The 21689-nt window shown below is 57.2% G+C and overlaps 1 protein-coding gene across 4 annotated transcripts in view; it reads right to left on the bottom strand.

Moving 5' to 3' along the window:
- RASGEF1A (RasGEF domain family member 1A) overlaps window positions 1–21689 on the bottom strand; it is a 105865-nt gene that overhangs the window by 24749 nt on the left and 59427 nt on the right. The window contains exon 1 of one of the 4 annotated variants that reach the window (XM_057530981.1): window positions 12518–12588. The exons of 2 other annotated variants lie outside the window; for them this stretch is intronic. In XM_057530981.1, the coding sequence (XP_057386964.1) occupies window positions 12518–12535 (18 nt within the window). In that variant the 5' untranslated portion in view covers window positions 12536–12588. Of the gene's footprint in view, window positions 1–7739; window positions 7817–12517; window positions 12589–21689 lie in introns of those variants that run through there. One more of the 4 variants, XM_057530984.1, reaches the window with a different exon arrangement.

The following is a 21689-nucleotide window of genomic DNA, read 5'->3' on the forward strand; positions in this document are numbered from 1 at the left end:
ACACCGTCCTCTGGGTTCCGCTCAGCCCGGCCAAGGCCTGCATGAACATGGGATTCCTTCCTGCGGGTACAGCCCAGAGCTCTGCGTCCACACAACTCAGGCTGGAGGCCCCGTTGAGGCACTCGGTGAAAACCTTTAGCTTCTGAGTACGTGCAGCTGCCCTGCACACACAGCGCACACAGACACACAGACACATGTGCACACCTTCTAAGGAACACACTGCTGCAAAGCATCAAGGACATGGAAGCTGCTGGACTGAGGGCCCAGGAGGAGAGGGAAGCACAGTGGGGAAGTAAGAGGAGATCTTAGGCAGCCCCACTCCTGTGAGAGATGCCAGCAAAGAAGGGAAAAGAGGGTTTTTAGGAACTTTCCACAGAAGATTATGAATGAAATTCCCTTTTGCAACCTCTTCAAGAGACTCAGCCACGCCACACAGCTTGTGGGATCTTAGTTCCCCATCAGGGATCGAACCCGCACCCCCTGCAGTGGAAGCGCGGAGTCTTAACCACTGGACCGCCAGGGAAGTCCCTCTTCAAGAGACTTTGGCTAGAGATCTGGGTGCCGCTCAACTGCTGCAGTGCTTTCTAATGTGGCCCTAGCGAAGGGGAGCCTGCAGGCAGCAAAATCGGGAGGAGGGCATCTGTTCCTGGCCACACGCATGCAAAAGCTGCACACCCGCGTTCAAAAGCTTCACACCCGCCGGGAGGGGCGGCCACACACACAGGCATGTGTGTACGGCTTTTGTGACCTGGGGCACAGTCCTTCCACTCACAAACTCCAGCTGTGCCCAAGACGGCCTTCAGAGACCCTGCACTCCGCTCTCATCACACAGGAGCCCCCTGGACCCCTGGGAGCCGCAGCTGTGCCAGTGGCCCAGATGGTGCTGAGCCAGGGCTGCTGGCCTCACTACGACAGCCAGAGCCCACCGTGTGCACCCGGATGCATCCATGGCTACACCATCATGTATCTCCATGTCCTCCACTCACCCACTCATCCAGGCCTGGGTACAGGCCTTTCCCAAGTGCTTTTCCTGCTTCCTGTACTGAGAGGCCCAACAAGGCCTGGGGAGGCCTGACACTGCCCAATGGTCTCGTAAAAGGTTCCCACAGCTGGCGCTGTCACAAACAATTTACTTAAACATACTTGGGTAAGGAATGCACGTGACACTGACTCTAGACAAACATCCAATTACTGCAGCATCCGTGTGCAGGGTGGTCCGTGCTCACAACTGTCCGGGGCAGCCCTGCACAGCTTCCTGGAGGTGTTGCCATGCCCGGGGGCTGCTCCTGCCTCATCTCTTGCCTCCTGGCCCTTGAGGGGGAGGGTCCCTGCCCAGGAGCACGGCCCGGGGGCCGCCGGTTCAATGCCCCAGCTCTGGGCAGGAAGTCGGGCTGGGAGGGGACGGCAGGAAAGGACTTGGGGTTACAGGTGGGGCAGGGACCTCACCCTTCAGGAGCCACTTGGGAGGGACCCCACCCGTGGGCTCTCTGGGGTCCGCAGGCCTCCTGGCCTCTGATGCCCAGCTACCTGCTCCCAACGCCACCTCTGCCCTCGGGACACATCCTGGGAAAGGGGAGGCAGTGCTCAACGAGCATTCACTGCCCCCACCCCGGGGCAGCCTCAGACACAGCCAGCTCTGGCCCAGCTGAGAATGGGGACAGCAGCCCAGGGAGGGGACAGCCTGCTGCACAGCTGGACGGGAGCAGTGTCAGGCCCGCACTCAACTCTGAAGGGGAGGAGCTGTCTGGGGCAGGTTCCCAGGGCACAGTCAGAATTCAGGACCCCTTCCAATCCTGGAGTCTGCAATTCCAGAAATTTCTAAGAAATGGAGAAGCAGGGAGAAGCTTTCTTTGACTAACCTTTGGTACTTTCAATGTTTATCATCAGGAGTTGGGAGCCCAGCCATGTGCTGGGCTTTACATATCTCATCTCAACACAATCCCTCCAACCCACGGGAGGCGGTGTGGAGATGCCCATTTCTTAGGTGAGGATGCCGAGTGCCCACGACTTGCACTAGGCTGCTTAGGCAGGCAGTGGTGAGTAGGTCTGTCCAGGCCTGCCTGCCCCACTGCCCTGCTCCTTCCGGGGACTGTCATTTCTCCTCATCATTGTGCCTGGCCAGGGTGTAACCTTCTGAGCGTCAGATGAAGGCTGAGGCCCTCGCCCTGGGCACATGGATAAGTGCACATTCCCACGGCATTCTGCATATGATTCCAGGGATTGACAGGCTCCCAGAAGCTCATCCATGGATGCCAAGTTAAGCATCCCAGCTTCCTGGAAAACTGGGACAAAAATGGCCCTGAGGGCCCATCTTGCATGAGCCCCCAGGGATCTGCTGGGAGGTGGAGGAGGGGCACGAGTCAGCCCCCTGCCTCTGCCAGGCTTTGCAAGTGGTGCTTCTTTCGGAGGCAGCACATGGACTTCTATTTTTTAACCTACTCAACAAAATGGAGACTATTTTTAGCTCAGCAAGCTGCAGGGCATCACAATTAGCAACTGAAAATTACACATCTTGCCAGTCTCCCCTCTGTTGGCTGGAGGAGAGAGAGAAAAAGTGCTCCTGGGGGGAGCTGGGTGCCACCCTGTTGGGCCACTTAACCAGGAGGGCAGCCTTTGGCTGAGATTTCAGAATGAGTGCATTCAGGGGGCTGTCTCTGGTTTCATCCCGGTTCCAGAAAAATCCAGAGCTGGTGGGAGCAGGGCAGGAGCCCCATCAGCACTCAGAGGCCAGTTAGGGAGAGACCCATGCTGGCTGCTTGAACCAGGGCCAGCAACACTGGAAGCCAGCTCGGCTGGGGACATTGGGCAGCTGAGGCCAGGCCTCCTGCCCCGTCTGCACAATGGACCCAACCGCCCTTCTAGGGCTAACTGCCTGGTTCTCTGGTGTCATTTGCACTGGGGTGGGGTAGGAGGTGGGGTGTTCCACAGAGCCCTTACTCTTTGACCGACAGACTAACCAATCATTCATTCATTCATTCACAAATGGAACCAAGGACCTGCCTACACACTGGAGATCTACCAATGAAGGACACAGGGTCTCTGTCCCCACTGAGCCCCCCGGAGCAGGCTGTGGCTGTCATGTGTGATGACCACACAGATAAGGACGTGATATGATGGGTGAGAAGGAGAGCAGTGCTCTGGAAGAAGAAGAGGAGAAGAGGGTCAGGAGAGCAGCTGCCAGCCTGAACTCAGACCCTCCTACGGCAGAAAGCTCCCTCCTGGGGGCTCTTCTTCCCCTGCCCAAACCCCGGCTTTCAGAGCTTCCTAACTTTGAGCTGAAATGTGTGTCTCTTAAGCTCCAGAAGCCCTGGTCCTCCTATCTGCTGGGACTACATGCTGAAGATCTGCCTGCACACGGGCTGCGGGGAGGCCCGGCCACCCCATGAGCTGGGAGCCAGAGCCCTCTCTGTAAAATGGCACGTACAGCAGCAGCTTCACAGGCAGCAGTGAGCACGGCCTGAGGCCACCACGCTCCAGAGACGCTTAGTACCTGCTGGTTTCGGTGGAGTCAGAACTGCGGGACACTGACAGGCACTTGGGATACCTGTCCTCCAAGGTTACCCACCGCCTTCCTAGACACGGTTACGGCAGCTGGTGCTGCCCCTCTCCTGATCCCGCCTCCGAGGCCCTCTCCCCTCTCCACAGCCTGGGCAGCCACGGGGCCCTGGTGCGGCCAGGAAGAAAGCGGGGAGAAGCTGCCTCCTCTGTCCAGGCATACGGATCCACTGGCCCAGCTGCACTGCCCTGTCCTGGCAGGTGGCACTCAGAACTGGCTCTGGGGACTCCCCTGGCAGTCCGGTGGTTAGGACTCTGCTTTCACTGCCGAGGGCGCAGGTTTGATCCCTGGCTGGGGAACTAAGATCCCGCAAGCCTTGCAGCGCGGCCAAAAGTTCTCTAAAAAATTTTTTTAAATAGAAGAACTGGCTCTGCCTTAGAGGTGGCTGCTCTGCCCGGGGTGGGGAGGGGTAGGGGTGACATGCCCTTTTAGTCCTCACCCCTGTACTCCTGTGGCCTTGCCAGCAGGGAAGTCCTCCGGAGGGCACGGCCGGCCCCATCCTTGCAGGCGGGGCCGCGGGAGCACCTGCAGCTCCCATCCTCCCAGCCTGATGGGCCTCGGGGACAGGAGGGCGAGGGGTGACGTTTGTCACATAAACCAAGCTTCAAGAAACTGTACTCGCAAATGCCGGGAGGAAGAGCCACATTTACCTTCGTGTACCCTCGGGGCCGGCCAGGGCGGGCCCAGGCCCCGGTGGAGGGCTGCAGGCCGACTCCAGCCAGGAGGTGGCTGGCCTGGGAACCAGAGCCACGCAGCACTTCGGCGCCTTCTCCACAAAGGCCCGGCCTCCAAGAGATGCTGACAATTAAAGCTTTGTTACAGATGCATGATTCATTTTTTTTTTTCCTTCTGAATTCCTTCCTATTACCAAATCCTATTTGAATTGACTAAAGGAATCTTGCCATCTCCTCTTCGCACTCCTAAATACAGATTCTGCCGCGTTGGGGTTTTCTCCTCCTTCTGTTCTGCCTTTCTGTCCAGTCAGCTTCTTCTGGTGGCTGCTCAAGGGACAAAATGTCATTGTCCACCAATAACCATCCCATTATTGAGCCTTGAGAGGCCCAAGGAGGAGCAGGTAGGATTTCAGAGAATCCCTGCCCTCTCCCCACAGGGCGGGCTGCTGGCAAGCTGGCCTCCCACTCAGGGCCCTCAGGGCAGGGGGAGGGTGCCCGGGGCCTCCCCTTCCCCCCTGGCCTCAGATTCCACAGGGGTCACCCTGCGCTCCTGCACGCGGGCGGGTGACTCTCAGACTCCGTGTGGAAACTGACATAACCTTGGGAGGCACTCCTGTCATTTCTGGGGGGCCCGGCAAGGTGCCACGGAGGAGGGCGGGCTGGAAGGCAGGGCGCAGACCCCCACCTCCAGTGGAACTGCACCTCTGGGATCCCCTTCCCGTATGGGGCACCCAGTTAAGACTGCTGCTCATAAGTGTGCTAGGCAGAATCTGGGGCAGCCAGAGCTCCCACCCACCAGAACCCCAGGTTCCAGGCGGGAGCATCTGACCCAGGCTCCCGCTGCTCCGGCCACAGGAGCCGGGCAGGACCCCAAGGAGCGGCAGGGCGTGGCTGTGAACGAGCAGGATAACAGGGGACTGCGTCAGAGCTCAGGGTCCTTCGGAGGCAGGGAGGCTGGGCCCCTAGGGAGGGAGGGGGCGGGGTCCGAGCCTTTCCAGGAGTGAGTAGCAGCCTCTACTCCACCCGCCAGGCTGCGTCGGGGGGTGCCAGGGTACAGAAAAAAGAACGTATAGCCCTTTTATTTTTAAATGACATCTAATTAGGCTGAGCAACGATTTTCCTTTGCGTTTAAAAACAAATAAAAATCAATTCCCTTCGCTTGAATTGTCATCCTCCTGGCAGACACCCAGAGTGGCAGCCCTGGGATCCCGCTGCACTGCAGGAGCTGGAGACTTCTGTACGCTAACCTGCGGGTGGAGGGCAGCAGGCGCCCAGCTCCCTGCTGGGCCTGGACAGTCACGGCCTGTCCAGCGGCCACAGCCTCTCACAAACAGGACCAGACATGCGTCTTGACCCTCCAGCAGAAACATCTCCCGCTCCCTGTGCACGTTCTCTGTACACAAGCAGCTTTCCTGCCATGTGCCCTATGTCCCCTGGCCCTGGGGGCTGGTAACCAGGTGTCTAGCCCAGCCCCCAGGAATACCAGCAGCACAGCTGCCGGCATCCCTCCCCAGGGCAGTGCACTTCCCCGCACGCTGCCCTGCACACACTGCTGGCAAGGCAGCTGTCACCCCATTTTCCAGACAAGGAACAAAGCCCCAAGGGTTTAAGTCATCAGCCTCAGGCCTTACAGCTCCAAAGTAGGGGCGCTGGGATTTGAACCCTGGTGTGTGTAACCACCACGATCTGATAGGAAACCCAGGGCCATCAGCGCAGGCTCAGGAAAAGGAAGGGCAGGTGCGAGGCAGAGGCAGGTGGAGCCGGCCAGGGTCCCCGCGAGATGGACAAGGCCTGGCCCAGAAGGAGCCACCTGCTTGCAGGGTGCAAGGTGAGGCCAGTGAGCGCAGCATTGTGGGAAGCAGGGCAGGGTCCAAGGGCCAGCTGTGCATGTGCCCGCACGGGGCCCCCTGCTGGACAGCCCGATCCAAACCCTCCCTGAAACAGCTCAGCAGCCTCACTGCCAATGAGCGACACTCACAGGGGGTTTCCACCTACTGGGCTGTCCTACACATCCCCACGGTGCCCTCCAAGGCATTATTGACCATTGTCCAGATGAGGTGCAGCCCAGGAGGCGAAAGACAGCCTGAGGCCACACTGTCTGGCAGGGCAGAGCCAGGAACAGCCCACGGCTCCTGCCTGCAGGCTGGTTCTTTCTGCCAAGAGTTGAAAGTGAAAGGCAAACTGCCAAGAACACGCCTGCCCCGCTGTGCCCAGGAAATGGGGCCGGTGCCCAAGCACAGGGCAGGGAGCTCCTCTTCGTGGACCAGAGACAGGCAGGATGACAACTAGAACTTTCTACAATTCCTGACACGTGGTTCAGACCCAAAGAGACGAGTGGTAGAAAGGAATGAAAATACTGCAGGGCATTCTCTCAAGACGTGGGAATGGAAACATAAAGAGAAAAATGCATGAAATCCCATGGCCTAAAGACAGCACGTTATATTCTTCTGTCCGAGAGTACTCATCCACATTGTTCATACATCATATCACCAATGAAACCCTGATGGAGTACCCAAAGAGAAATGTACAGGTGACAGAATGATGTGTCTGGATATTAATAAACAAACGATGAACCAAAAAAATTCACCCACTTGATTAAAAAACTTCCCTAAATCATGTTTGTGTTCAAGTAGCAATCAAAACTCCAATTACAGACACATCAGAAAAATAACCGTTACAAGAAATCTCCTCATGAAATTCGATACGGCCAAAGCTGTACTCAGAGAAAAATTCATGGACTTCAATATATTTTAAATAAACAGGAGGAAATGAAAACAAACTAAGCACTTGATTTAAAAAGCTAAAAAGAGCTTCTAAACAAAACAGACATACAGCAAAGCAAACTAGAGGAAGGAATTACTAAAAGATAAATTAGTGGATTTAAGGAAAGAAAGACAGTAGAACTTGATTACATTCAAGAGCTGATTTTCTTTTGGAAACACAAATTAAAAAGATAAACCTCTGGCAATTCTCATCAACAAAAGGATGGAAGAAAGGAAGGAAGCTGGCAGAGAGGGAAAGAGGGAGAGAGGGATAGAGACTGGGAGGGAGGAAAGGAATGAAGAGAGGGAGAAATGCAAAATCAGAGGAATGAAAAAGAGACTCTAACCACAGATGTGGAGAAACTTTAAAAGAAGAGATGATGTAAATCTGTGCTAAAAGGTCTGAAAGCATTTTGAATTAGGATATTACCTAGAAAATATGAATAACCGAAATGGGCTAAAAATGTTTAGAATGCAAAAAGACCAATAACCATAGTACAAATTAAGTAAGCTGACAGCCAACTAAACCTCAGAGAAAAATAAAAGCAAGCCCCGGCTGAGCCAGTTTCCAAAATGAATTATTTCAACCCTTGAAGAGTAAGATAATTTTATATGATATTTAAACTATTTTCAACTACACAATTCATATTGAAAACCTTTCCTATTCATTTTATGAAGCTAACATAACCATGATTTATAAATGTGACAAATATCTCCCCTAATAAAAAAGTACGTATAAATTCTTACCTATGAATATAGATGAAAAATACCCCAAGCAACATATCGGCAGAATGAACCCAGCAGCATTTCAAAGCACAATCGAGCCTGACCCAGTGGTATTTATTCCAGAAACAGGATGATTTAGCTCAGAAAAGCTAATAAGTCAACACATTAACAGGTCCAAGGAGGAAAGGAATTTGATGATTCTGCTAGATACAGGAAAGCCTCATATGATATCCATTCTTGGTGTACACTCTCGGCAATTAATGTAGGAATGAAATGTACTTCATGATGAAGATTATGTATTTGAAATTTAGGGCCAATTTCAGACTTAACAGTAAAACATTAGCGGCCTCTTCATTAAAATGAAGATCAAGCCAAGGACAACTGCTAGAGATATGGGGATATATGTATATGTATAGCTGATTCAATTTGTTATAAAGCAGAAACTAACACACCATTGTAAAGCAATTATACTCCAATAAAGATGTTAAAAATAAATAAATAAATAAAGTTGCTTTGTACATTTCAGAAAACACACTAAGATAAGAAAATGTTAACAAGATACATTAGAAATGAATTAAATTCATTCCTGGGTTTTCCAGGGAGCCCAACTGAAAAATCTGTTCAAAATACTGAGCCTTTAATTATCAATTACCTAACATACATTTTTTAAAGATCGCTGTCTTACCTATCAACCTCGCCTGGAGACAGGTATTCCCATCCCCAAAGACATCCCGACTCAGTCCACGTGGAGTGCGTGCTTTCACCCCAGCGGCAGAAGGGAGGAGGGTGTGTGTGAGCCGGTGCCAGTGTGCGTGCGTGCGTGTGTGTGTGTGTGCGCGTGTGCGTGCCCTGGGGCCTCCCAGCTCTGCAGGTCTCCCAGCCTCTGGGCAGGGGCGTGTTGCTCTCAGTGGGTCTGCTCTGCCACCCAGGTCAGCCACCCGGCCCACAGCCCCCTTTCCTGGCCACACACCCCTGACACCGCAGCATTCTGCCCTCTGGGCTGGGCACCTCTAGGGACCTGCCATCCCTCTTCTAAGGATGTTGCACGGGGCCCTGGTGCGTGCAGGGTGGCCAGGCTCTGGGGTCGGCCAGCCCCAGAATGAATGTCGGCTCCTCCTGCTCTGCTCATGGTGCTGCCTTACACCTCAGAGCCTCAGCTTCCTCTTGTGTCACTGGAACAGCGACCTCGTGAGGGTTAAAGGAGACCCAAGAGCTGGCTCCAAGTCCTCTGACTCACACTCGCCACAGGCAGGGGGCGGCTCGTGCGGCAGCCACACTGACCTTTGGGAAATGCCGTGGGCTTGGCCCCAGCCAGGCAGGCCGGTGTGAGCGGGACAGTGAGGGTGGGGTTCTTCCACTGGAGGCTGAGACACAGGGCAGTGGGTTTGCCAGAGAAACCCCACCGGCTGGCCGGCGACCATGAGGCCACAGGGCCAGAGCTCTTGGGGGCTGCAGGGTTCCAGGGGGTGAGAAGCAAAGAACCACGGTGGAGGTCCCTGACTGCTTTCCTCTGGAGACCCCGGGGCCACTGTCCACATGCTCCCACCTGACCGATCACCCAGGGCCCTCCAATCTGTCTGCCTCTGGGCTCCCCTTGTCCTGGAACCCACAGGGCTCCAGCCAGCCCAGAACCTGGCATAGTGGACATCCTGGGCAGGGGGCCAGCTGTGACCCCTGACACCCTGGCTGAACTCAGGCCAGCCGCAGCACCTGTGGGCCTCAGCTTCCCCATGTGTAACACATGGAAGCAGAACTAGGCAGTCTCCGTGGGCCATTCCAGCCCTCGTGTCTGTTTCTTCCTTCCCTCACTTATTCAGTCAACAAACATCCCTGAGGTCCTACTGATCTGTGCTGCACACTTGGAAATGGAAGAACCCATGGAGCTCAGTGTGTGCCAGTAGGAGTAGAAGTAACACCGCAGTGCAGTATGAGAGACTCGGGATTAGAGATCTGTGCTGGCTGGGTGTTGAGGGGGCACAAGGGTGGAGGGACTATCTCTGTAGGGAGAAGTCAAAGAGGGCATCCTGGAGGAGGTGATTTGGAGGTGGGCTTCCAAGGATGACCAGGGGGTTTCCAGTGGGTTAGGAGAAGGAAGAGCAGGGAGATAAAACAGGTCTCCTGGCTGACCTGTTTTTATCAGGACTGTTTGTCAGGACTGTGACACCACAGTCCTGACAGACCAGCCCTCTTCTGGTCACTCAACAGCAGCTCCCCAGAGGGAGAGGGCCAAGAAGCCCAGTGCTGTGGTGGGTACAGGCAGCTTCCACAGGTACCTCAGCTCCGTCTCTCAAGTCAAACCCTACCCATCCCAAAGCCAGTGTGTGACTCCCCACCCCCAAGCAGCTCTCCCAGATGGCCTAGCCCGCAAAGACCCTGCACCACTGTGGTCCCTGTGCTTGGTGGGTATGTGACCTACAGGTGGTACCGCCCCCAGTGCTCCTGAACCTCGGACGGGGACGGCAGCCAGGTCGACACAAGATGCTGTGGCCCCCCACCTCCCCTTGCCTCCCCCGGTGGAGCTCACACGAAGCTCCTCCAACCCCAGCAGCAGGCAGGCCCAGCAAGATGAGGGCATGGTGCCTGGACCAGGCTGTCCTGAGCCAGCAGGTACAGGTGTAGGCGGCGTGGCCAGGAGGCAGCAAGGGCTTGAAGGATGGAGCAAGCTGGGGCTCCAAATTAGCACCCCAGGCCAGACCCTCCCCTAACTCCATACGCCCAGCCAGTGCCAGGTGACATCGCCCCGGGGGTCAACCTGTCCCACCTTCTCCCCGACCCCCCCTGCTCCACCTGCATCCTTTCCCGCCTCTTCTTCCTGGAGTCAGCTGTCTCCTCTCCATCTCTACACCACAGCTCCACCATCAGCAAGGCCACCTGCTTTACCTTCAGAGTAAATCGGCCCTTCTCTCCTCCTCCGCTGCTACCTCACTGGTCTGAGCCCCTGGGCCCCTGCGCTGGCCAGACCATCTGCTTACGCTCACCAGCTCTGCTCCTGACACCGGCCTCCAGTCTGGTCCTCTTCGAAGCCTTGCCTGACCTCTTCCTGCTGTGCTCCTCTGCTCCCACTGCCACTTATCTCCCTCCCTCTCCTCCAGCAGGTCCTCAGGCTGAGGCCTCCCCTGACTGCCCCACCCAAGGCACAAACAGCTGCCCCACACTGGTGGTCAGTGTGCTGGGCACCAAACGTGTTGGACCCCTGCTCGCCAGGCTGAGCAGAATTGTCATTACTGGTCCTAGTGAGATTGAGTGGGGCCCTGTGACTCATCTGGCTCAAAAGCAGTGAGTAGAAGTGACGTGTAGCACTCTGAACTGGGGCACTGAAAGGTTAGTGCAAGGGCCTCTCTCCCCCTCTGCCATGGGACCTGCCAGCCCAGGTCCTTGAGCGAGGAAGGCTAGGAGCAGGCCCCCGCCAAACCATGAAGAACTCGCCGATAAGTGAAAATTACAACGTGTTGTTATAAGCTCCTGGCTTTGGGGGTTGTTTGGTTACTGCTGATAACCTAAACTACCCTGCTCTTGATATGCACCCTTGATATGTTCTATACCTCTTTCCTGCTCTACTTTTTCTCTTTAGCACTTATCACCATGTAACATTCCATATTCCATTAATTGATTGTGCTTTTTTTCCCCTCTCTTGCTAAAAGGTGAGCCATGAGGACAGGGACTGTGGTGTCTCTGGTTCCCTGCTGAATCCATGGTGCCTGCACACAGCAGGTGCTCAATAAATGCACACTGAGTAAGTGAAAGAACGAAGGAATAAATGAGTCCTGCTTCTTGGGCACAGCTAGGCCCAGTCAGCCCAGCTGTGGCCCCCTTCCGTGCCCCACCTGCACTGAGCCTGAGGTCTCGGGTCTACGTCGGTCAGCTCCAGGCTGAGGGCTTAGAACAGCGGCACCTGAATCACATTGCCTGATTGCCTCAAAGGAAGGGTTTGAGCCATGGAAATGCAACACTGCCTCATGCTCGGGATTAATTCCAGGACAGGTTCTCAGCCTCCTTTCCTGTAGAAAGGAAGCTGCCCCTCACCTTGGGGTCCACACCCCTGGAAGCCCCAGGCTGGGCCTCACTCTCCTTAAATCCACAGGTGTCTGTGGGCCCACACAGGCACAGTTCTGCCCGCCCTGCTTCTCCCTCTCTCTCACACACACACCCCATATATAAACATGCCCACATTTTCACATACTCTCACTCTCGCCCACACATCACACATACACACCTCCCACGTGCCCACCTCATCACAGACCTCCTCTCCCCGCACCTCCCCCAGGGCAAACAGGTGGTTCTGTGTTCAAGTCCAGAAAAGGATCCGCTGTCGTCTTGGCGCTTATAAGCCTGCCTGTGCCAGTCCCAGGGCAGCCACCCTCCCGCCGACCCTGTCACTGGGGCTGCTGTCTCCTGCCTCTCCTGCCCTGTCCACCCCACAGGGGTCCCTAACAGGTGTGCAGGTGCCGCGCGGCCATAGACTATCACCGGCGTCCGCAGGCCGTGCCAGGAAAGGCAGTGGCAACCTGGGCTGCCCATCCGTTCTGAGCCCTGGGCGCAGCCCACCTGACAGCCGGTGCCCCAGTGGGGACCCACAGAGAGAGTGGTTACCAAGGGCAGGCTTCCTCCGGGCCTGGCCAAAGATGTTCTCGGGATGGCCACACTCCTTGTCAGGAGGTCAGGACCGCTTCCCGAGCTCGGCGGCGCAGGAACCCCTGACCCCGCAGTCCGACTGCAACCAAGGGGTTGCCCTGCGAGCTCGTCCACGTCACCGCCTCCGCGACCCGCCGCCCGGCACCTGCCACGCGCCGCAGCCCTACCTGGGGCTCCAGAAACATCCTGGCTGCCTGCTCCCAGCGCTGTCTCCCGGCGCCCCGGGCGTCCCGCGTGCGGCCGCTTCTCTCCCCCCGCACCACGGCAGCTCCAACCTTCCGCCCCGCCCGCGGACTACCCCACGCCCGCCTCCTCCCGGGAGGCGGGGCCGGGCCAGGGCCGGGAACGCTAGGGTTCTGGATGGGGCGGAGGTAAGGGGCCCAGGGGTAGCGAGGGACGGGGTGGGGCCGAGGGACCTCGAGGCAGGGCCAGGGGCGGGGCCGGGGCATCGTGGAGTTCGAGGGGGCGTGGCGCAGGGGGCGGGGAAAGGACCGGAGGGGCGGGGCGCTGCTTGGAGGGCGGTGGCGAAGGTGCAGGGGTTGGGGCGCCGGGAGGGGCGCGGCGTGGGCAGGGCGCACAGGCCTGGCGCTGGGAGTGCAGGCGGAGCGGGCCGTGGCGTCAGGACGGAGGCCACGGCAGGGTGTCGGTGCTGGGTGCGCCGGGTGGGCTTGCGAAGGGGCGCCGTGTGGGTCGGTGCTTAGCGCGCGGTAGGAGCGGTCGTGCTGGTGAGATCCAGCTAACGGAGAGACCCCTGCGCCCCCATATCCTCCCTCGAGCCTCTCTTCCCCCTCCCCGACCTCACCTCATCGTAGAGGTCCACTACAGAGCTACGGCAGGTGCTTGGCCAGCGTCTGGCTTGAATGCCTCCCCTCACGGGGCTCTCACTCCACACAGCTCTGGCCTCGAGCGTCCCACGGAACTCTCTGTCCTTCCGTTTCCTTGTGTGAACACAGGGGACACGGCAGCTGCTTTTGTGGGAGGACTACTCTAAGACACGGCGTGGGTCGGACCTGGCACATGGCACAGCGCGGCGTCCTCCCGCCCCCAGGAGCCCCGGCGCTCAGAAGGAATCCTGTCCGGTGACGGATCTTCCGCTCCCCCGCGTTCCTGCGTTGCCCCCAACCCGGGCTCTGAGACTCTGAAAGGAAAAGGTGGACTGAGGGAAGAGCGCCCTCTCTGGGAGATCTAGAACCGGAGGGCCCAGAGGCTGAGTGGGGAGAGGGAGCGGGGTGGGATCTGGCAGAGCTCATGAACAAGCCCTGGGGCTGGGATGGGGAGAGGCGATGCTGTCAGTGTCCAGGCAAGTACCAGGACGCCGGCCCCCAGCAGCCTGTGAGACAGCCATCTCTCTTCCCAGCTACCCGTTCTCCTTTGCCTGTTCTCTCACCAGTAGCAAGATTGGCCCTGAGGCTGAGTCCTGCTGGACAGCTATTTCCATCTTGAGGAATTAGGGGCTGTGCTGAGTCCCTTCACCAGCCTCCTCCAAGAGAATGCAGGAGTTTGGAGACAGCCGTCCTTCTCTTGGAGGTCTGCCCCCACCCCGCTTTCTCTACTAAGACTGGAACCCAGATCTCACTGCTCCAGCACCTGCTCCTGTGGGAGGGCAGTCGGGAAGAGGGGGACAACATCAGCTGAAATGGCCAGGGCTGCAGCCTGCTGGTACGTCAGCCCCCCAAGCTTTCACACTGTCCGTCTCCCCCGCTGCTTCTGCATCTCATTTCAGGCCAGTCAGAGGATGCAAAGCTGACACTGCCCTCTGCAGGGGACTTGTGGAACCAGGACCAGCCTGGGCCCTTGGTCCTGAGCCCGCCTGGCCACTCTACCCCTTCAGACAGCTCCACAGTGCCAAGAGGGGTGAGGGGTTTTGCCCTGGGGGAGCCTGCCAGGCACCTACCCCTGCGGTCCTCAGCCCTACCCCACAGCCCTGCAGGACACCTGGGCCCTCAGGCAGCCACAGTTATTTCCTCAGGAAGTCCATGTGGGCAGTTAACACCCTCTGCACCCCGAGCAAGCCTTCCCCTCTGCTTCTCTAGATGTCATGGCCCAGAGGAGGTGGCTAGGCCGATATGCAGCACCACTGCACCTTTCTGTACATGCAACTCACAGATTTCACCAGCATCCCTAAGACCCTTGATAAGGTAGCTGCTTCCCAGGAGGAAGGAGCATGCGCTGCCAGTAGTCTCTGCAATGGGAGTGTCCTCGCAGACACAGGTGGTGCTCTCTCGCCTTTGCTCACAGGCGTGACCTCAGCATTCATGTGTGTACACGGACTACATCCGCATCCCAAGGCAGCAGGCAGATGGGCGTGCCAGGGCTGTCCCCTGCCAGGGTGCTCCCCTGCTTGAGCCTGTGGGTGGGGCTGGGGGTAGAGAGCAAGGTGCTGCAGGGAGGACTTGTGGGGACCGGCACAGGAACACAATGACCTTGCCAGAGCTGGCTTTAGAAAGTAGAGAAGGAACCAGCTGTGGTGCGGCCAGCAGACATGTGCTGGGGGCTTCTGGAAAGATGAGGCACCCCAGATGATGTGGGCTGGCCATGAGACCAGGAACGGTGCACCCATCCCGTGGAGCAAGGAAGCCTGATTCCAGAATGACACTGACCCTGGACATCCTCACAAGTACGGACACCTGGGACAGACGGGAAACTGGGACAGGAGGCTGGACTCACTGCTACAAGCTCCTAATTAGTGTCCTTGCTTCCACCTGTCCTGCCTCAACACAGCAGCTGGATTGGCCCTGTTAAAACCTGAGTCAGGTCCCGCCCCTCCTCTGCCCAGACCCTCAGTGAAATGAAAGCCAGGGTCCTAGTGGCCCTGCAGGCCCCATTGGCCTGCCCCCATTTGAAACCTCCCACCTTCCACTCACCTCTGCCCCCGCCGGCCCTGCTTGTCTGCATGCCTCTCCCCCTTGGGTCTTTACTGACGTGTCACCTTCTCGGTGACATATTTACAGTGTTAACCTCCACTCCCACACTTCCTCTCCCACTGAACTTTCCTTCTCATGGCTACTTCAGTCTGACATATTCTTTCTACTTCCTTATTTGTTAGTCTCCTCTAGGGAGAATTCGAGCTCCATGACTGCAGGGCCTTTGTTTTGTTCACTGCTGTGCCCCAGTGACTGTGACATGTTTGCATGTGGCGGCACTTGACACCTATCTGTTGAATGAATATGTGCGTATGTATGTCTGTGTATAACTGTGCAAATATAGATATAGGTGTATGTATCTAGTATAGGCCTCATATCCAGAATATATAAAGAACTCATAAAAATCAAAAAAGTCATAAGACCCAACTTTTTAAAAATAGGCAAAAGACTTGAAGAGGTACTTTACCAAAAAGGATATCCAAAAGGGTGATACACATAAGAAAAAGCATTCAACTTCATTAGTCATCAGGGGAAGGAAAATTAACACCACAGTGTGATACAGCTGTACACCCACCAGGATGGCTAAAATGAAAAGGCAGAAATATCCAAGTGCTGACAAGGATGTGGCACAACGGAAACTCCCAGCTGCTGGTGGTGGGAGCTGAACTGGTAAAGCCACGTGAGAAGATGGACCCATAGTGCCTACAAAAGTGTCGAGCATATACAGGCCCAGAAACTCCTCCCTGGGTGTAGACCCACCAGAAATGCGTACATACTCACACCCTAAGACCCATCCACGAGTGTTTACAGCAGCACTCTTCACAATGGTTCTAAACTGGGAACCACCCAGCCGCCCTCCACAGCCAGGAGGTGTAGTCACTCGGGGAGCACCTCACAGCAATGAGAATGAACGAAGACGCCACACACGAGGAGCAGTCTCAACCACCATCACGTGGAGCAAAAGAAATCAGGCGCGAAAGAACATCTAATCAGGATCCTACGGGGCTGCTGGGGCTGCGGCTGGGTGCTGGTCACCCATGTGTTCACCCCATGAAAAGTCACTGAGCTGCAATATTTATGACTCAAGCACTTGGCTGTATGTACGTTACACTTCAAAACAGTTTACACTTTAAAAAAAGAAATAACTTCCCAAGCAGAGCCTGCAAAGCTGTCTGAGCCCCAAGGCCCTTCCAAGTCTGCTGTGAGCCACAACTCAGAGAAGCCGAACTGGGGAAAGGAGCATTTTAAGGACACTGGTGGTCTCTGCCTCCCTCTCCTCATTCCCCCCAAGACCAAAGGCCCCTCTGGTAAAAAAACAAAAAAACACCTGCTCCTTCCTTTAAAAAGGTACAGCCTGCAAGGTTTTAGTTTTGGAAGATGGAAGGTGGCCTAATGTGGGGTGACCAACTTTGAAGAACAGAGGAAGCAGGAACCCAAGTGCCCACACAGGTGGTGCCCACACCAGCATCACGACAAAGACCCTGCAGAGGCTAAAACCTCGGAAGCTAGGGTTCCAGGGCAGGGGGGTGGGGGGCAGGCTGCCAGTAGGCGCAGGTGAAAGTCTGATGGTATCTGCGGGACCATGCAGGGGTGAGCACCAGGGGCGAGAGAGCAGGTTACATGCAGCCTCTGCTTCCTGCACGGGCTCCCCTCTCCACGCTGCCCAGCTGGGGCCACCCTCCTCCATCCCCCCCTCCCCAGCCACTTATCGCCCAGGGCAGCCGTGCAGGCAGAGCTTCGGCTCCAACTCTGAGTGCGATGGATGAGGTGGGCGCCTCTCTGAGTTATCATTTCCTGGGTATAAAGCAGGGTTCATGACACCCAACTCACAGGATGGCTGGCAAAACCTGAAGCCAAATGAATCAAGCACTTGGTGAGCCCTAGAGACTTCTCAGTTTCTAGTTCCGAAGGCTTGAGCTGTCCAGGGGCTCTACGCCTGCCCTGGGAAACAGCCTGGGCCGCTGCACTCAGCAACTGTCCACCGAGAGGCCCTCTCCTGTTGCCTCCATGCCCCCCCGCAAGAGTGCTCAACAGGACCCGGCTGGGACATGGTGTGGCCTGAGGGCCAGTCAGCACTCTGGGTGGTCAGGGTCGCCCTGCGGCACTCACACCCATGCAAACCCGTGAGCTTCAGGGCACGCGTGGCCGACACCCTGGGGAAGCGTGAAGTGCCGATTCTCCTCAGCTGCTGACCCTGTCCCCGGGCGACCTGGAGCAGTTGGGCACAACGATGTCCACTGAGGAACACACAGGGGTCTCTGCATTTCCCTAACCCTGTCTGATTAATACTCCCTTTTGGAGAATAATGTTGGAAGCAAACAAATCAGTACGGTTTTAGGTACCACTGAAGCACAAGGTATGGAGGAGGGCAAATGGGGGGACAGCTGACCGTTCTGATGCCCCCCTCATATCACAGAGGTTACTGCTCTGCCTTAAAAAACAGCCCCCAGCAGGGCAGGATCCTCCACGAGCCTCTCCCCATAGCCTCTGCTTGTCCTCCACTGTAGGTAGATCTGCCCGCTCACCCCGGGTATGTAACTTGCTGCATGCGTGTAACCGGGCGTGTAACTAACCGTGACTAACAGCACAGACTGCTTGGGACAGCGGCCACTCTCTGCGCCCGGGCCCAGTCATCACTCTCCCGTCAACAAGCTGGGAAAGGAGCAGGTGGAGATGGGACTGCAGCTGGCCACAGGGCTGTGTGGTCCCTGCAGCGCGGCCTTCTCCACTGTCCCAGCTCTCACGCCTCCCCCACCAGGCGCAGGGACCAGTGGGTGCGGTAGGGGTACCGAGGAGCCAGGTGGGCTGGGTGGGGACAGTTCCCCAGGGGCCTGGCCAGACCCAGAGGGTCCTGGGGGCTAGGGAAGGGCCTGGGTGGCCCTGGCGAACAGGGCTGGGAGGATGCAGAGGTTTGGTGCGCGGGGCAGGGGAGGGCCATGCCCCAACAGAGGGCGCCGGGAGGTGCCGGACGTTAGGGAAGCAGCCCTTTGGAAGGGGAATTGGACGCATCAGGAGAGTAGTTCCTCCCTGCTAGGTGCCAGAGGCCTGGCCTCCGCTTCCAGAGAAGGAGGAAACACAGGTGGGAGGAGGGTCTTCCCTCATCCAGGTGCGGTCCCTCGGTGGAGGGAGGGGGGGAAGTGGGGGGCCTGGGCACGAGCACATCTGGGTCCTGTCCGCCCAGTGAAGGGGGCAGTTCCTAGCAGCGCCCCTCCCTGACCATGCTCCCCTGAGTCCTGCTGCCCCTTCACGCTGAGTGCCCACCAATCCCGGCTGGCAGTGGTGGGCAGAGCATGGACCCGAGCCCACTGCACGGAGATCACCAGGCAGAGGTGGAGCAACCTGCCCAGGGCGGCCTGCAGGATCTCCTGGGCTGGTGCCCTGGTGCCTATCGGGGGTGGGCCAGGATGGGGGGGCGGGAGACGAGCGAGCCCAGGAGGGCTGCCCAAGGCCACACTCCAGCCCTTTCCGCAGCCCACCCCGAGGCCTCAGAGAGGCCACACTCAGGTTCCTGCTCTCAAAGAAAGAAATTAATTTCTCCTAAGCAAGGCCTCCTTTCAGGCGACACTCCCTAGCCAGTCCAGCTTCCGGAGTGAGGCTGTTTTCTTGCCTGTGTGTGGGACCAGCCACCAACATTTATCTCCTGAGAGCAGAGGAGGGGAGAGAATGCTCCCCCGGGGAAAGGTGGGAAGAGGAACCCCTCCCTCCCCCAGGGAAGCCCAGGCCTGCCTCCCTGGCCGGTGCCAGCGGTGGGAGCTGCAGAGGAAGCTGCCTGCTCACCTGGGCAGGTGCCCCCTGGACTGGAGTGGCAAGGCCCCGCCTGCCACCGCACCCCGAAAGTTTCCATTCCTCTGACTCCAACGTTTGGCCCATAGACAACCCTGACACTGAAGGGCCTGGTCCTTTCCAGTGCTGGTCATCGTCAGAGAACATTCCTCTTGCCAAGAGAACATGACCTCCCCATTTGGAGGCCCTGCCGCAGGGAAGCTGACCCTGGAGGGGTCACATGGAGGTCAAGGCCGAGGTAAGACTTCTGGGTCCTGCAGGGTCCCAAAGCTGGGAGGACGAAGATCCCGAGGCTGGGTCCTTCGGAAGGCCCGTGACCTCAGGCTGGGCAGCCCTGTGGCCTTGGAGCCCCGCAGGCCACTCTGTCCAGGACAGTGGTTGGTCTCTGGGTGCTGGTGAACTAGGAAGCACACGGGACTCTCAGCGAGCTGCGCCCTGAACTGTGATGTCATCAGCAGACAGTCCTGGACCAGGTCACAGCTTCTGTGAGCCTCAGTCCCCCACCCAAAACCAGGACTCACTACCTGAGACGAAGCAGGTCACGATGTAAGCCAGGCGCCCATAAAGAGCCTGATGAGAGCACCTGCAGGGGCAGCGAAGGCAGGAGGCGTAAAGGGGAAGACGGAGGGAGACCCTTCCCCACACAAAGCTCCCACCCGAGTGGAGGACTGCCTGGGGAACAGGCCAGCAAGTGGGACAGGGACAAGGCATGAATGTCCTTGTGGAACCCTGCAGAGCCTCAACCTCAGAGCCAGAAAGAGGCGGAGGGCATGCAAATGAAGAAGCAGGAAACGCCCATCCACAAGAAGCAAACTGCTTCATGGCAACCAAAAGCCCGAGTCATCAATTTTTACCTGTGCAAGCTGCAAAAATAACTTTAAACGTAACACAGGGTGTTCGTGCAAGTGTCAGGGTCACTGGTGGGAAAAAGGGGAGAAATGGGTGGCAGAGATGGGTTCCCTCAAGGCACCTCACGAGAGAACAGCCCCTCCCTAGCAGCAGGCCTGGCTGAAAGCATAACAGGTCCATGCACACACACGTGATCTTGTGCATGTGCACGTATATGTGTGTGTGCGTGTGCACGTATATGTGTGTGCATGTGTTTGCACGTGTGTGCTTTGTGCGTGAATGTGCATGTGTATGGCACGAGCACATGTGTGTGTGTGTGTGTGTGTGCATGCACGTGCCTGTGCTCTCCATGTGCACATGTGTGTATGTGCCTATAACACAGACTGGCATACACCCTCTGGAAGGTTAATCGGGGTGCCTGCCCGCCGTTGGCCATCTCTCCAATGGCCTCTTTTGCTCTCTTCTCTCCATTTGTCCTCGTTGAATGCTTTCCAAGTTTTCTCCAATGAACGTGAAGGGCTCTGTCACTGGCATAACGCAGTGCATGTTCTTTCGCTAAAATCAGGACGTGAGGCTGCAGTGCTCCTCTGGAGGGTGCCTGGCGGGAGGCGGGGCTGGCTTGGCAGTAGCCCACGGTGGGGGGCCTGCCCTCGAGCACTCTCACCGGCTCCTAGAGAAGGGAGACCCGTTCCCGCCAGCCAGGGTATAACCAAGGGAGGAAGGGTGCCCAGGGCAGACAGGTGGCATGGAGAGTCAGCGGAGCCTGAGGACCCTGCTGGTTGGGTGTCAGGAAAGGCTGCATCAGGCAGCACGGCTGCATGGGAGCAGCACCCTCCAGACAAGGGACAGGGCCCCGTTCCGTCTCACCCACCGAGAGCGTGATCTGGTGCGTGTGCTCGGCAGTGCTCTTCGCTTCTCTCCTTACGTCCCGCTAGCTTCTCCCTCCAGCTGGCAGGCCAGAAGGCTCTGCTTGGTACCGGGCAGGGCAAGCTGTGGGAGTCAGCCTGACAGGCACCCTCCTCTCCACACGGGCTGGTTTTCACCGTCTCGGGGATGTGTCCACTTGATTCTTACCTCCAAGACTTATGTTATCACCCACACTCCACACTGTCCTTCTCCTTCCCCCTCTGTCCCAATACCTTTCAGGCCCACCCTGTCCCCTCCTCCAGGAAGCCTTCCTGACTCTTAGAACATGCCTGAGGGCCTTGCCCTTGGACTACCAGCCCATTCACGAGGTGCACCTTATACCCTAGTCTTCTTCCCACCACCTCTTAAGGAGAGCTAGTGGCTCCCTAGAGGCCTCCCCGAGGATCAGAGCTCCTGTCTGGGCTCCATAAATCCAATGTGCTGTGTTGTATTAGTGATGTCTGCCTCAGGTGAGGCTGTGGAGGAAGAGGGTACCAGGGCCCTGGATCCGCGTCCCTCCTCCAGCTCCTCACTGGTGGGCTCCTCAACCACTGGGTGGCATTTTGCATTCCTAACCAGACTATTCACTTATCCGTTTTATAAAAGTTAATGAACATGTACTACGTGCTAAGTTCTCAGAGACACAGTCCCCGCTCTCAGGGTTGACTCTCAGGGCTGTGGGAGGGGAGAATGGTAAACACAGTACAGCTGGTGATGAGAAGGGCGATGGCACAGAGCCTGTGGGTCAGAGGCCGCCTCCCTGGGGAGGTGAGCCTGGAACAGAGGCTGGGCTGCTGGGTGGGAGTGTCCTGGTAAAGGTACCAGGGAAGGTGTGCCAGGCAGAGGGCACAGCAAGTGCAAAGGCCCCCAAGAATGGAAGGAGCTTGGTGCATTCAAGGCACAGAAAGACCAATGTGGGGACCTGTAGTGAGAGACC

Source organism: Balaenoptera acutorostrata, chromosome 16 (assembly GCF_949987535.1).
Source record: "Balaenoptera acutorostrata chromosome 16, mBalAcu1.1, whole genome shotgun sequence".
Taxonomy (NCBI): domain Eukaryota; kingdom Metazoa; phylum Chordata; class Mammalia; order Artiodactyla; family Balaenopteridae; genus Balaenoptera; species Balaenoptera acutorostrata.